The sequence below is a fragment of the Haplochromis burtoni genome, unplaced genomic scaffold, assembly GCF_018398535.1.
Source record: "Haplochromis burtoni strain Fernald_Lab_line unplaced genomic scaffold, NCSU_Asbu1 Contig_291, whole genome shotgun sequence".
In the NCBI taxonomy this organism is placed as follows: domain Eukaryota; kingdom Metazoa; phylum Chordata; class Actinopteri; order Cichliformes; family Cichlidae; genus Haplochromis; species Haplochromis burtoni.
In genome coordinates, this window is record NW_024582652.1 from 494,447 (window position 1) to 508,240 (window position 13,794).

General features: G+C 46.2%; 2 protein-coding genes across 9 annotated transcripts in view; one reads left to right on the plus strand and one right to left on the minus strand.

The window, feature by feature from the left end:
• Positions 1–6,198, plus strand: part of LOC102313605 (clavesin-1) — a 14,309-nt gene extending 8,111 nt beyond the window's left edge. For both annotated transcript variants that reach the window (XM_042227945.1, XM_042227944.1), the window contains exons 5-8: positions 1,303–1,477; positions 1,564–1,674; positions 1,759–1,982; positions 3,917–6,198. In XM_042227945.1, coding sequence (XP_042083879.1) covers positions 1,303–1,477; positions 1,564–1,674; positions 1,759–1,982; positions 3,917–3,995 — 589 coding nt within the window. In that variant the 3' untranslated portion in view covers positions 3,996–6,198. The remainder of the gene's footprint in view (positions 1–1,302; positions 1,478–1,563; positions 1,675–1,758; positions 1,983–3,916) is intronic.
• A 332-nt stretch (positions 6,199–6,530) lies between these two features.
• The window catches only part of LOC102288933 (aspartyl/asparaginyl beta-hydroxylase), a 42,583-nt gene continuing 35,319 nt past the window's right edge, over positions 6,531–13,794 (minus strand). For all 7 annotated transcript variants that reach the window (XM_005940380.3, XM_005940381.3, XM_042227941.1 and 4 more), the window contains 13 exons: positions 13,313–13,396; positions 12,833–12,874; positions 12,652–12,737; positions 11,028–11,114; positions 10,803–10,953; positions 10,457–10,593; positions 10,239–10,337; positions 9,797–9,886; positions 9,133–9,270; positions 8,915–9,050; positions 8,636–8,727; positions 7,852–7,985; positions 6,531–7,261 (listed from right to left, as the gene is read on the minus strand). In XM_005940380.3, the coding sequence (XP_005940442.1) occupies positions 7,111–7,261; positions 7,852–7,985; positions 8,636–8,727; positions 8,915–9,050; positions 9,133–9,270; positions 9,797–9,886; positions 10,239–10,337; positions 10,457–10,593; positions 10,803–10,953; positions 11,028–11,114; positions 12,652–12,737; positions 12,833–12,874; positions 13,313–13,396 (1,427 nt within the window). In that variant the 3' untranslated portion in view covers positions 6,531–7,110. The remainder of the gene's footprint in view (positions 7,262–7,851; positions 7,986–8,635; positions 8,728–8,914; positions 9,051–9,132; positions 9,271–9,796; positions 9,887–10,238; positions 10,338–10,456; positions 10,594–10,802; positions 10,954–11,027; positions 11,115–12,651; positions 12,738–12,832; positions 12,875–13,312; positions 13,397–13,794) is intronic.

Here is a 13,794-nt window from a genome sequence, read left to right on the forward strand (position 1 = left end):
CACACACACACACACACACACACACACACACACTGATAAATATATTGCTGGAACAACCTTGTGTCACAGCAGAGCTGATTTCTCTGAAACAGTAACTGTGTGAATGACGAGTTTAACGTGATTTCTGATCTTCACTGTGTCGTGGTTCCTTTCAGAGGATATGATGTTTGGGTTAATTCCTGACGTAGTGCTTCCCTCTGACCTGGGCTGGTTTTTGTTTCCTGTGAAACTCGAGGATTTTGTCTCATTCATTTTCAAAAAGATCAACACCTTTTAAAACATCTGAAACCTGTGCTGGTTTTCTCCCAGTTTATTGGTCCAACAGTTCCTTAAATTCAGCATGAAGTTACATCATCCTACTTGCAGGTTAACAGGAGAAACCACCTGCCTCCATGTTGCTGGAACGCCTTCATTTAAACTCTTCACTGAAAGCCAAAAACAAGCGTCTATCCCGTCTGTGCACCATGATAACGAGGCTGCAGCTATCCAAGGAGAAGCTTGTTGGATTGAAGACAAACAATGGCAGCACGCGATAAAGCAAATAAAGACTGTTTTTAGATTCTGTAAAATTACTATCAAACTTTTTAGTCATCTGTTTTTATTAAAGGACACCTTTTGCATTTCAAACACATTTGGAAAAACCAGCGACCTGTAGAGAAGCTTTTGCCAGCTTCCAAGAGAGCAATTGAAGCAACCACCAATGAGAGAGCAGCATGCTGTTGACATGTGACTTGGTAGCGAGTAGCCGTCAGGTACAAAGTGACGGACAGCGCCGTTCCAGCACTGCATTAAATATTCATTACATCGATTTGTATAAATCACCTGATTGTTGAATGTTGGGCTTTACCTTCGGTGCAGCGTGAAGTGCTCTGCAGTATGAGGTAAAGATCCGACCGTGCTCAGCACGCCGGCGCTGAAACTGAATCGAAATGAAACACAGCTTCACGCTGACCGTCAAACCTGACAGAAGCTGATGTCAAAGTTTTGTTTCGAAGGTGCAAACGCGATGAAAAAAGCTCACGTCTGCAGCCTCTCTCTGCAGGTAGACTGTTTTGGTTTTCAAAATAAAAGCAGTGACTTCAGACTGTAAATCTTTGCTTCAAAGCGAGGCCCAGACTCGCCGTGATGGACGTGCACGCCCACACACGCTCAGCCGTCACCGCATTGATCCAAAACACAAAGAGGCGAATCATGAGTCACTGCTCCGACTAAAATAGAGCGCGGAGCTGTGGTTAAAGGGCCGTCACGCTCTCCGCAGCCATCGATCAGCTGCTGATTAACACCCACGCCTCCCTCTGACAGGAACTCCTTCACTGACATCCTGCGGGCCATCCTGCTCTCTCTGGAGGTCCTGATAGAAAACCCGGAGCTCCAGATCAACGGCTTCATCCTCATCATCGACTGGAGCAACTTCTCCTTCAAACAGGCGTCCAAGCTCACGCCCAACATCCTCAAACTGGCCATAGAAGGCCTCCAGGTAGCCCCGCCCCCATCCTCTTCTCTGTCTGCGAGGTTCACATTGAAGACGATGTGAAACGACCTGCTCTGCTCTCCTTTCCTCAGGACAGTTTCCCGGCTCGCTTCGGAGGAATCCATTTTGTGAATCAGCCCTGGTACATTCACGCCATGTACACCATCATCAAGCCGTTCCTCAAAGACAAGACCAGGAAGAGGGTGAGCTGGACTTCCTGCGCCTGTTATTCTGGCACTAATGTCAGACGTTACGAGGTTAACCTCGCCTCTGCTCACTCTCCTCAGATCTTCCTCCACGGCAACAACCTGAACTCGCTCCACCAGCTCATCCATCCCGAGTGTTTGCCGTCCGAGTTTGGTGGGACGCTGCCGCCGTACGATATGGGCATCTGGGCGCGAACGCTGCTGGGACCCGACTACAATGACGAGACCGAGTACACGCTCACCTACGACGCCCTGCACGTCAGGGAGAACTGTGGAGGAGGAGGAGACAAGGACATGATGAAGAGGTGAGGATGAGCGAAGGGGCCGATGCAGGAAGTTAAATATTTGATTTCTTTCTTGAAACATTTACAAAACCTGAACTCACAACAGGAAAACACAAATCTGACCACAATACTAAACAAGGCTGACTCACTACACAACACAAAGAAACACAATCTAAGATGTGACGCGTCACAACATGAAGTAAAACTCACAGAAACTAGAAACTGTTACAGTTCAAAGTAGGTCTGATACATTTATTCTGATATTCTCGTAAAATGTTTCTTAGCTCGGTGTTTTTAAACAGATAAACCTGTAGAAAGGTGCGCGCCCCGCCCCCAAACCCTCGCCATCGATGGGTCACCGGGTCGATCCTGAGAAGTTACGGATGACACGGCCTCATTTTAAATCTAAAAAGCTTCTGCAGCTCACCCAAGGCTTAAACCTGCTGCCATCTTAACGAGCTGCTCCATCCACAGAGTGTAAATACACAGCGCTGTGAAGCTAACTGCCCCCAACACTAATAACTGGGTGCTCCGCTGAATCCGATATAGTGTTTTTAATCAACAAAACTGTTTTTTAAATATCTTGCTGCATTTTGTATAAGTTCATACTCAAGTTTAAAACAACAACTACACTAAAGCTATTCTGTTATACCTGTATGCAAAAAAAAATATTTCATAGTTCAGCAATACTGATCAATCTAATAAACTTAAACCTACACCATCCTCCCTATTCTGGTATTTTAAAGAGTACTTAGCATAAATATTAAGCAACCTAACTAATAGGGTTCCAACTCCCAGCAACAACAAAAATAAATAAATAAAAAATAGGGAACCACCCCTCACGCTCCACCTCATGATGCTTAATCGACGTAATCAACCTTAATTTGATGCAGTGTGAAAAAAAATGCACAGAAATCAATTATTTTTCAAGAAATATTAAATAGATTCAACATCTTTCTTCAACAAAATTGCAGACTGCACAGATGGTACCTTCCCAAAGGAAAAAGTACTATAGCTTACTAGGGTATATTAGACTTAATAGTTACTATATACAGTAATTGACTTCTATTCATTTTACATCAAATTAAAACTTTGGGTGTCAGATAATTATTTATTAAAAGCTCGACATTTTAAATGAGAATAAGAAAGAAAAGTATGTCTTTGTGCCCCCTTTTCCCTGTTAATGCCCTATCGGCCCCCCTGGCTAAACTTTGCTAGATCCGCCCCTGCACAGTTACCAGCGTCAGCTACGTAGAAAAGATCCTGGTGTAGAAAGTAATATTAAATAAATTCTAACAACAGCTGATCAAGCTTAAACGTGCTGCTGTTGTTCAGCCGCTGGTTTCCTCTTTCTGGTGCAAAGTGGGCCAAAAGCAAACTAGAGACACGGACTCGCGACAGAAAAGCCGATCAGCTGATCGTTAAGCAGTTTCATGATTGAAGTAGCAGCCGGAGAGCGAGAGGCAGTCGCTTGTTAAGCTTAACGCAGGAATGCTTTACAAACATTCAGAGATGGACTTACACACTTGCTTTACTTCTCTCGGGATAACTTTGTCGGAGATGAAATGCCGGGTTGCTAGCGAAGCTCCAAATGCTATCCAGACCACCGACAGGTCCCGCATGCCACAGCCGCTCTATCACGTGATGCATACTGCTCCGACGTGCTAACGTTCTGAGGTGAGTTACGGCGTGTTGCAAGTTTTGTGAGGTGCTTTCGTGATATTTAATGGATCGGATTACATTTTTTATTTTTCTCCGATATCCGATCCAGTAATTTAGGTCAGTATCGGACCGATACCGATACGTAATATCGGATCGGTCCATCTCTAATATACACACACACACATATATATATATACAGTCTGTATTCCGTTAGCTTGCTGAATCAGTGGGATGTCCATCTTTCATATACAGTCTGTGTGCTGGTCATCTCATGGGAGGAGTTTGTGTTTCAGGTCTCAGTCGGCGGTGGAACCAGGAACTCTGCGACAGACGGACAGAGAGACCAGCACACCGCTACTGGCCCTGGACTGAACACATGCACACACACAACGTCCACGTAACACACACACACACACACACACACACACACACACAGTCTGACCTGTCTCTGAGCCGTCTAATGCCTCTCAGCTGAGCCTCTCTCCAGCCAGCAGTATCTGTCCTGATGTTCACAACAACAAACAGCAGCAACACAAACACACAAATCAAACGTGTGTGTGTGTGTGTCATCGCCTGTTGTGCACCAGCGGCGTTTATCTCATGACTTCAGATACGCGACAGGATGAAGTTTCTGTGAACAGAGTCAGAAACAAACAAAAAGGGCCAAATGTGACAGAGTTGAAACTTTATGTAAAACCTCACAAAGACGTTGCTATGGAGAAACAGTTACAATCAAATTTAGATTTGAGAGGGTTGCACCAACAAGGTTCATTTAAACAGAGACAACACTCAGTCACAACATTAAATCCTTCTGTTATTTAGTTTTCTCACAAAGAAAACTACTGTTCCCATTTTGCTTCCAGGGATAAAAACAGGAAGTACAAGGTTGCCATGGAATCAGTCCAATAGCTGAATTCAGTATTAGCAGTTACTGTTCGCAGTGTGTGCATAAATGTGCAGGTAGCTGTTGCTGGGTTACTGCGATACCGAAGGAAACTTAAAATCGTGCTTATTTTCAAGGAAGTTCTGCAGACAGTTATTTTCAGATTGTTTTGGTCGTTTATCCAAAAAGCCAAACATCGTCGTAGCGATATGTGAGTCACGCTGAAGCTGCTTCACGTCTGTGTTTCATCGAGTCATAACTCGAAAAGCTTTTTATGAGCAATAATGCACATGTGTGCAAGTTAATTAAATTAGCGGCGTTATATCTGGATCTTTTCTGGGATTTCATCAAATAAAAGCAAATGTACTTTATAATTCACATGTCAGTTTTTCTATCACTGAACAGATCTGCGACGTGTCTGAGTAACAGTGGAGATAAAAACGAAAATATGAGACATTTTTAAATGTTTTAGATCACATTAAAGATTTATTATCGCTAAAAATCTACATAGGGTTATTATATTTAGCACATAAGATATTTTTGTAGTGTAGCTATTAAATGTATTGCTAAGCTTACACCCACCCATTTGTTACTGCTGCAGTATACAGCTGATAGTAAGTTAAACAACTCGAAATCTTTAATAATATCAAGAATAAAATAAAGAGTGTTTTAATTACATAATAATTGAACATCTTGGGTTTATTTTTGACATCACAGCACGTCTGAATCTTTAAGAAAAAGCCTCTGTGGCTTCTCAGCAGCTAAACAGATAAATGCTTCCCTCTGGAGGTGGTGGAGACCAAAAACGGAGCAAAAAGACACCCAGTACTAAATTGATGGCGTGGAGACAGATACCAGTTCAGATGTCTGAAATGCAGAGCGTGCTCTGCTGCCCCCCAGTGGTCAAACTGCAGTAAAAGCTGCTTTAAAGAAACATTTTGAATAAATTTAAAGGCGAGTCTGTGTTTAAAGGAAATCCTTTTTGGTGAAACCCAACCTTCAAACCTCTGAATGTGAAAATAAACTTTTAGTTTTTATGATCTTTATCTGAATATGAATGAAAACTGTTTAATTTGAGCCAAATCTTTCTGCAGCTTTGGGAAAATCTCCGTAGGAAAGAAAGTAAATGCAGGCGGGAACGTTCCCGCGGCTCAGCCAGCGAGGCTGGGGTGAAGGAGACTTCACTTTGGTAGAATAGTTTCACCTATTTCCACCCACTTTGCACAGGCATTTCAAAATAAAAGCTCTGGATGACATGCATGGAATGATTTTGCTGTGGAGAAACCACAGGATGCCAAACTCTCACCTTTAACCTCTCCTGCAGTGAAGGAAAAGATTGTTTGTTGTTTTTTAATCTAATGTATTTGAAGATTGTATATTATTATTAATATTATTGTTATTAGTATTATTGCACTGCAAAAAGTGACACACCGGGCTAAAATGTTATCCTGAGATTTTTGAAGTCGATTCACTTCCTGCAGCAGAGAAGATTCAGGTTTCAGTTTAACATGCAGGTCGATGATTTTTCTCTGAACATACCGTCGAGTATTTGTAAAAAACACAACGGTGACTTTGTCAGATTTTTTTGCAGTGTGTACGATTCGTCATCAGGGCTACACCCGATCTCCACTCGACTCCAACGTAATGTATTTCCTTTCAATGAATGTAAACAAGTAAACATTTACACCAAAACCGCTCAGTGTGCTTTATTTTGACAGTGTGTCTTTTATTTTGAAGGGTCGACTGAATTATTTTTGGCTGTAAACCCGACTTTTTTCCTTCTTTAGTCATAATAAGGTATGTGCCGTTTGTACGCCTGGCTATCGGGGCTGGAGAGCACAGGCTTCACAGCCTCCAGGTTTCAGTCTTTTCAGGATTAAAATAATCCCGTGACGGACGAGCTGGAGCACCGCACGAGGAACCAGAGCCAGCGCACCTTCAAACACTTTCGCCGCCGCCGTAAGATCAGCTGAAGAACAAAGGAATGGAAGAAAGTCAGACGAACAAACAGAATCAGAGACTTGTTCATGTTTTTATTGTTTTTATTTTTAATACAAATATAAATCCTCTTCTGTGACACCCCGCGTGGCCGTGTTATTGTGCAAAAGTGATGAAAGAGTGAAATTAAAAACCCGCCTGGATGGAAAATAAAATGCATCGTGGTCGAGCTAAAGTTAAGGCTTCTTGTTTCACGCTGTTACTGAGCTGCTTTGAATCCACTCGACGGACGTTTTAGTGTTTTAAGTTGAGCACACACACACACACACACACTCTTTTAGTTTCGTGTCTTTCTTCAGAGCAGAACGATCTGTAATGCCGCGGCGATCCGGTCCGCTCCGGTTTAATCGAGTACCGTATGAGTTCAGTTTGATGGCAGTCAGTAGTATGACCCCGAACAACGACGCGTCCATCCTCCAGGCTGATGTTTGGTCCTTCGACCGTCTTTAGTAGTTTATCCACACGCGAGCAAACAGACACCTCAGCCCGGCTCACACTCAGACTGTCAGTGTTTGCAGCTGTTTGAACCACAGAAGAAGAAGAAACCCCGCCTCCATCCTCTCCTGCGATTCGCCCTCCCGCCACCGCCTGCCGGTTCTGGCCGGTCTAAATCGGGCTCAGAGTCTGGCGCTGGTGCTGCGTTAGCTCCGGGTGCCACACGTCCACGATGAAGATGAGGCGGTAACTGTCGGCTTCCTGCCAAACCTCGTGCTCGAAGGAGTCGTCGAAGATGAGGACTTTACCTTCCTCCCACTCCCTGCGGACAAGGACGCAAAAGAAGGGTTTACAAGAGTTTCCTCAGCAAAACAGAAGGAAATGAGGCAAGGTGATGAGGAAATAAGAGAAAGAGGTGAAACTAGGAGATGAAATGAGGATATAAGGAAATGACAAGAAGCACAGGAAGGGGAGAAGGTTACAAGAAAAGGAAACAAAGAGGAAATAAAGAAAGAGACAAGTGGGGAGACACAGGGCAGAAGGAAGGAAGCAAGGGAGGACTCCACAAGGAGAAGAGACATGCAGAGAAGAACCAAACACAAAAGGTAAGGAAAGGAAAAGAGAAGGAAACAAAGAGAGGAAAGTAAAGATGACGAGACAAGAAAAGGAAACATAAAAGGCTGAATTGAGGGGAGAACAAGAGAAACAGCAAGGATAGGAAACATGGAAAAGAGACAAGGTTAGAGAGGACAAAGAAGGAATTAGGTGACAAATCAAGGAGAGGAAAGAAGAAAAGGAGGCAAAACGAGGAGAGTAGGAAGACATGATGAAGGAAAAAAGGAAATGAAGAGAGCCGGAGAAGAGGTTGATGATGGAGGAGGAGGACGGGAGCGATGGAGGCGGGCGGCGCACCGCGTCTCGTTGGTGCAGCGGATCTTGCAGCCACGTTTGGGGATGACGAGGCCGAGGTGCATCCTCAGCCGGCAGTTGGTCGGCCCGGTGTGCGGCCACACATGAGTGCCGGGCTGCATCACCGAGAACTTAATCTGCACGGAGACAGGAAGAGCGGATCAAACACGCCGAGTGGCCTCAGACCGTGAAACGCTGCGAGAAATCACATTCATGGCACATCTGCACAGCTGTTCCTTCAGGATTAACCTTCACAGCTTAGAGTGAAGACACTCTCCTCATCCTCAGAGCACACGCTGCAGAGGACACGCCCCTTCCTTCGTCTTCACACCAAAAGCTTTTTATGCTACGGCGAGCCAACAGTTTTTCCCTGGCGTCTGCTGCTCTCTATCGCCCCCTGCTGTTTGTAAATGTCATCCTAAGCCCTGCCTGACCTTTATTAACAGGGCTGCACATAAGTGGTCCGCAGGTGTGCATTCGCTGTCAAAATAAAAGAAGTAGCAGCGCGTGTTTGCGTGCATATAAAACAGTGTTTTTGTCCGCTGCTGTGGGATTCTCACGGCACATTCTGCACCACATCCCTGTGCGTTCATCACTTGTTTGAAGCCAGCTCACCTATTCTGACAGCGAATGCGCACCTGCGGACCACTTATGTGCCGTGTTTATTAAACCTACGAGAGGAACACAAACTGCACTTCCACTAATGACCACATGGGGCTCCCACAGTGAGTCTGCCTGTTAAAATCCCAAACTTCACCGCAGAAAGAACCGTGTTCACAGCCTGTACCTGTCCTCGCTTGCAGCCCGTCGCTTCAGGGAACCTCTCCAGCAGTGCGCAGGTTTTCGGGACACCCTGACAGGCGTTTCCAACTTTTCTCCCTGAACGTGAACACAAAGGAGAAAAGACATTGTTGATAAACACAGTAACACAGCTGTTAGTCACATCTAAAAACTGTAAAAAACACAAACGCCCTGATACCTCCCACAGACAGAAAAAGGGGACAGTAACACCTGTAATAAGAGGCAGGACAACACCTGACTGGACTATAAAATATCTCCCGTGCACCTTGTTGCCAGAGCGTGTACTGGCCCCAGTCTCCTTTCTCCCTCAGGTTTTCCTCCTCGGGTACAAAGTGTCTGGTGCTTTGGTCCAACACAGCCAGAGCCTCCTCCCTGATGGTCTTCCAGTTCCTCTCCAACACCTGAACGCGGCACACAGAAAATGGCCGACGTTTAAAACCTCGAAATCGCACACGTGAATGTTCTGGCAGAACGGCAGCGCACCTTCACCAGGTCCGTGTATCCGGTCTCTTTGGCCGTCCACCAGGGCTGCGCCTTCAGGCCGTTCACGTTGTAGAGCGATCGTTGCCACAGCGACGCAAAGTGGCCCCGTTTGTGACCCAGCTCGTACCAGTCGTACGCCTGCAGACACAGACGCGTTCAGGACAACACCACAATAAACGGTGAGAGCGTGGTGCTAATAACGCCAAGGTCACGGTTCAAGCCTCATACTGGCCATGATGTGTAACTTTAAGCCTCACATAGCTTGTTAGCTCCTTCACTGGGTCTCGATTTAAAGAAAAGCTTTTTTAAAACATGCATCTCATTGTTCAGACGCTGGTTAAATACAGGAACATGTGGAGAAACTGGCTGCAGGCTCAAACCCAGACTGAGTCTTCATCTGGGCCACGTTAGCTCAGCTACGTCACCGACAAATGTGTTGGCCCAGAAACAGACACCACGTTTTCAGTGGGGCCAACAGAGTGTGATACTAATAACACGAAGGCCTCGGGTTGCTGTGTTCACAAAGTTGGGTGTGAAGATGCGATCGCACACTCGTGTCGTTAACACGGCTGCAGTGGCATCCCTGTGAGGTTTGATGTGACGTGCTGAGGTGTAACTGGCCTGTAAATGCGAGTGAAATATCTCAAAGGCAGGCGTTACTCACGCTGTCGTCCCCGACCCTCTGCAGAGCGTCTCCGAGGTGGAAATAAAAGCGCCCGTCGTCGGTTCCCGGCTCACCTGACTCCAAGCCCTCCTGGAGAGAGAGAAGGGGAAACGTGACGTTCAAATTCTGCACGATTCACATTTCTCCGTGGATGAGGCTTAGACATCCTTTCCTTTAAAGTTTGGCTGTGTTTAGTGTGGACATCCAACTTTGAAACAGGAGATATATGACAGGAAACAAGGAAAGGCAGACTGTGTGTATTTTAAAGTTTACATCCAGAGCAGGAAACAGTTTGCTCTTGCCCATTTGTTTCTTGAAATCTAGTATTTCATAAAGTAAATGTGGTTTCTTTGACAATGTGTAACACAGTCCCCATCACGTTGGTGAAACACACGCTGAAGGTCCCACATGTGCACACAAACATGAAAATGTGTGTGCTTACTTTAAGGTACGGTATGCTCTCTGCAATCTTATTTTCTGACTTCAGGATGAATCCGTAGTGAACTTTAGCGAAGCCGTTGTTGGGCGCGACTCCCAGAACCTTAGTGGACGGAGCATAGAGAACAGAGAGCCAATCAGAGACCTTTACAAGGCGAGAACCGCCAAAACAAAAAACTGAAATAACTCGTGTGTGTGCTAAAGCTGTTGCCATTCGCGCACCTCTTCGTAGATCTTCTTGGCCCCATTGTTGTCACCTAGCAACAGATGAGCGACGCCCAGGTCGTTCTTCAGGCCGATGTCTTCAGGAAAGAGCTGAACCAGCCTTTCCAAGGTCGCCAGAGATCCTCGCATCCGACCTGAGAATATAAGAGGAAGTCAGAATACTGGAAAGGTAGTGTGGTGGGTTATTACCTAAGGTCAAATGGAAACAGGAAGGGTACACGGCCTCTCCACGGTCTCTGTGTTCAAGCCCCATACTGGCCACGGAGCCTTTAGATTATTTAGTAGCTGCGCTCATATATGTATTGCTTTTACTACATTTGTGTTGCATTACTGTGCGCGTTACCCAGGAACTGCTGCCTCTCAGCTCGTCTCTTCAGCGTGGCTCTCAGGAGGTCAGAGGTCACGTCAGGGAGCTCGGAGGCCTCCCTGTAGGTGTTGATGGCCCTCTGAAGCATGTCGTTGCTGCGCAGCTTCTCGGCCATGTCGTCCTCTGCCTGCACACAGAACCGCGTTAATGTCGTGCGCCTGACGCAGTATCAGCTCGCCGTGATGCGGGACCGTCGCATACCTGGGCTTTCCCGTAGCGAGCGCGGGGGCTCTGCGGGTACTGCTGCACCAGCCTCTCAAACGCTTTCAGCGCCTCGTCCGGCTTCCCCTGACAGAGGGACAGACACACTGATTACATCACAGCCTCAGCAGGTTGAATGCTGGCGTTGGCGCGAATGTTTATTCCTGAGACGAATAAGAAAGTCACCGCCTTCTTTTACCGTTTGATCTGCGGCTCGTTGAACTGTTGCCTTTGTTTTGCATCATTTTACTTCTTGCTACATTGTTGATACATTGTAGAGACATCAAATATATGGAGCAACGTAGAATCATGCAGCAAAGAACCCTGTGCTGTTGTCCTGTGGTGGAGTTTCTTGCCTTCTTAACGGAGGTTTGACCATCAGCTGCGTTGTGCAGCAGTCAGGTTGGTGCACAGCTGACAGCCAATTTGACAGCTGTTAGAATTCCCATCATGGGAAGAAACAATCAGCTAAGTAAAGAGAAACTACAGTTCATCATGACTTTAAGAACTGCAGGTCAGTCAGTCCAGAAAATCGCTAAAACTTTGAATGTGTCCCCAAGTGCAGTCGCACAAAAATCATCAAGACTACGATGAAACTGTCTGACACGAGGACGCGCAGGAACGAAAGACCCAGAGTCCCTCTGCTGCTGAGGATACATTCATACGAGTCACCAGCCTCAGAAATCACAAGTTCACAGCAGCTCAGATCAGAGCCCAGATAGATGCCACACAGCTCCAGTAGCAGACACGTCTCTGCATGTTCAGAGGAGGCTGTGGGAATCAGGCCTTTATGGTCAAACAGCTGCTGAGAAACACGACTGAGGAAAAGCAACAAGCAGACGTTGTTTGGGCCTAGCAACACGAGGAGTGGCGGCCTGATGAATGTGTGAAGAGCAGTAATGAAAGCAAAGGGTGGCTGTTTATAAGAATCTCGTGTTCAAAACATGTTTAGAGTAACTTCAAAGTTTTTGTTTACTACATAACTCCACATGTTCACTCAGAGGTTTGATGCCTTCAGTGAGAACCTACAATGGAAATAACAAACAAAGAAAAAACATTTAATGAGGAGGCGTGTCCAAACTCCTGACTGGTAGTGTCAGATGTGTGTAAAGGCTGCAGGCATTCAATGAGCAGCATCTGGCAACCGTGGGGAGGAAGAACCCTGACAGGAAGTGACCTCTGCACTGTGAGCCTGTCGCAGCAGAGCTAACAGCCCTGATAACCGAGTGGATAAACTAGTTTGGTATTTTCATACAGCTCCTAGTTGCACCACAATACCCGACTGCAGCAAGAAAACGTGACCGACAGACCAAACTGAGGCTGAACGGTGCAAAGCAACACTAAGCAGGTTTTCAGGATAGTGACTTTGGTTGTGTCCGAGTTCAGGAGCAGAAGATTGCAGCTCGAGTCTCTCAGACATGCTGCGGTTCACCAGACTGTTTCGTTTGGACTCAAACTGTCAGGAAGTCGAGAGCTTGCTGAGGGCTGAACATGAGCTTTGTGTTTTATGTCTGATTGAAGATGATCGTGAAGGAAACCTGCAGACAGCTGAGCGCAGCGTCAGGCGGGCTCAGCCGTCTGTGCAGCTGTTTGCAGCTGTAATTTATGTATTTAGATTTTGTACCTTCCTGCGAAGCTTCTCTGCAGCATCGATCTCTGCTTTGATGGTTTTATCCAACTTGTTCAGTAATTTTGGTTTCTTCTTCTTTGCTGGAGAAACAACAGAGAGGAAAAGATTTGATGATAAAACTGCAGAGAAATAAAAAGCACGAAGCTGAAAATCTGCACGTTACGTCAGTTTGCACCTTTTTCTGTCAGCTTGTCCTCGGCCTGTTTCTCTGAGGTTCCTGGACGGACACAGAATTACAGCGTTATCGTCAAAGATGGAGACGGTTTTGTTTTTCAGCCGCTTTGTCTGGTTTTTGTGTCCAGGTGTGTGGTGCAGGATGAGATTTCAAACTTAAAATTATGATGCAGTTTAACTGAATGTCTCAAAGGTGGGTGGAAGGAGTCATGTTGTACACTACATCCCAGATTTCCTGATGAAGCATAATCCATGCACGAGGGGAAGGAAAGCAGCAGCAGCAGGTTAAAGCGCGTCTAACTGGGAGGAGGCGCTGCAGAGATCATGTCTCTGCTGGCTCAGCTGGAGGGGGCGCTCTCCTCTGGACAGAACCATTCAACTCAGAATAAATCAGTAAATCTGGACCCAACTAGAATGTTGGCGTCTCATATGTTTCCTTTTATTTGGTTTTAGTGAAACGTGTCTGCTCAGGCGAGCTCACCCTCGGCCTCCGTCTGTTTGGGCGTCTCACTCTGTGGATCCACGTCTGCTGCTTCAGGCTGCTTCTCTGCTTCTACGACCGGCTCTGAAAGCAGGACACAAAAGACGTCAGTGAGGACGGAGAGGTCGACCACTCTGCTGATCACCCTGAGCTATGATTCAGGCAGGCTGCGAACACTCCTGCTGCCTTCAGGGACATTTGGACACCGTTCATAGGTGGGTTATCCAAATCCTCTCTCCCTGGTACGATCTCTGTGTGGGTGAACAGTTGGTGCAGCGACAAATCTCCTCTAAACCAGAACGGCCCAAAGGTCAGAGGTCAGGTGGAGATGAGGCCGAAATTCTTTTTGCATTATTGAAAACGGGGGAAATGACCTTCCAGCATATCTGTTACAGAGGAGGGGATAGTACAGGCATTACAATCCATCCACCCTCCATCCACCCTCCATCCATCCATCCACCCACCCACCCTCCATCCATCCA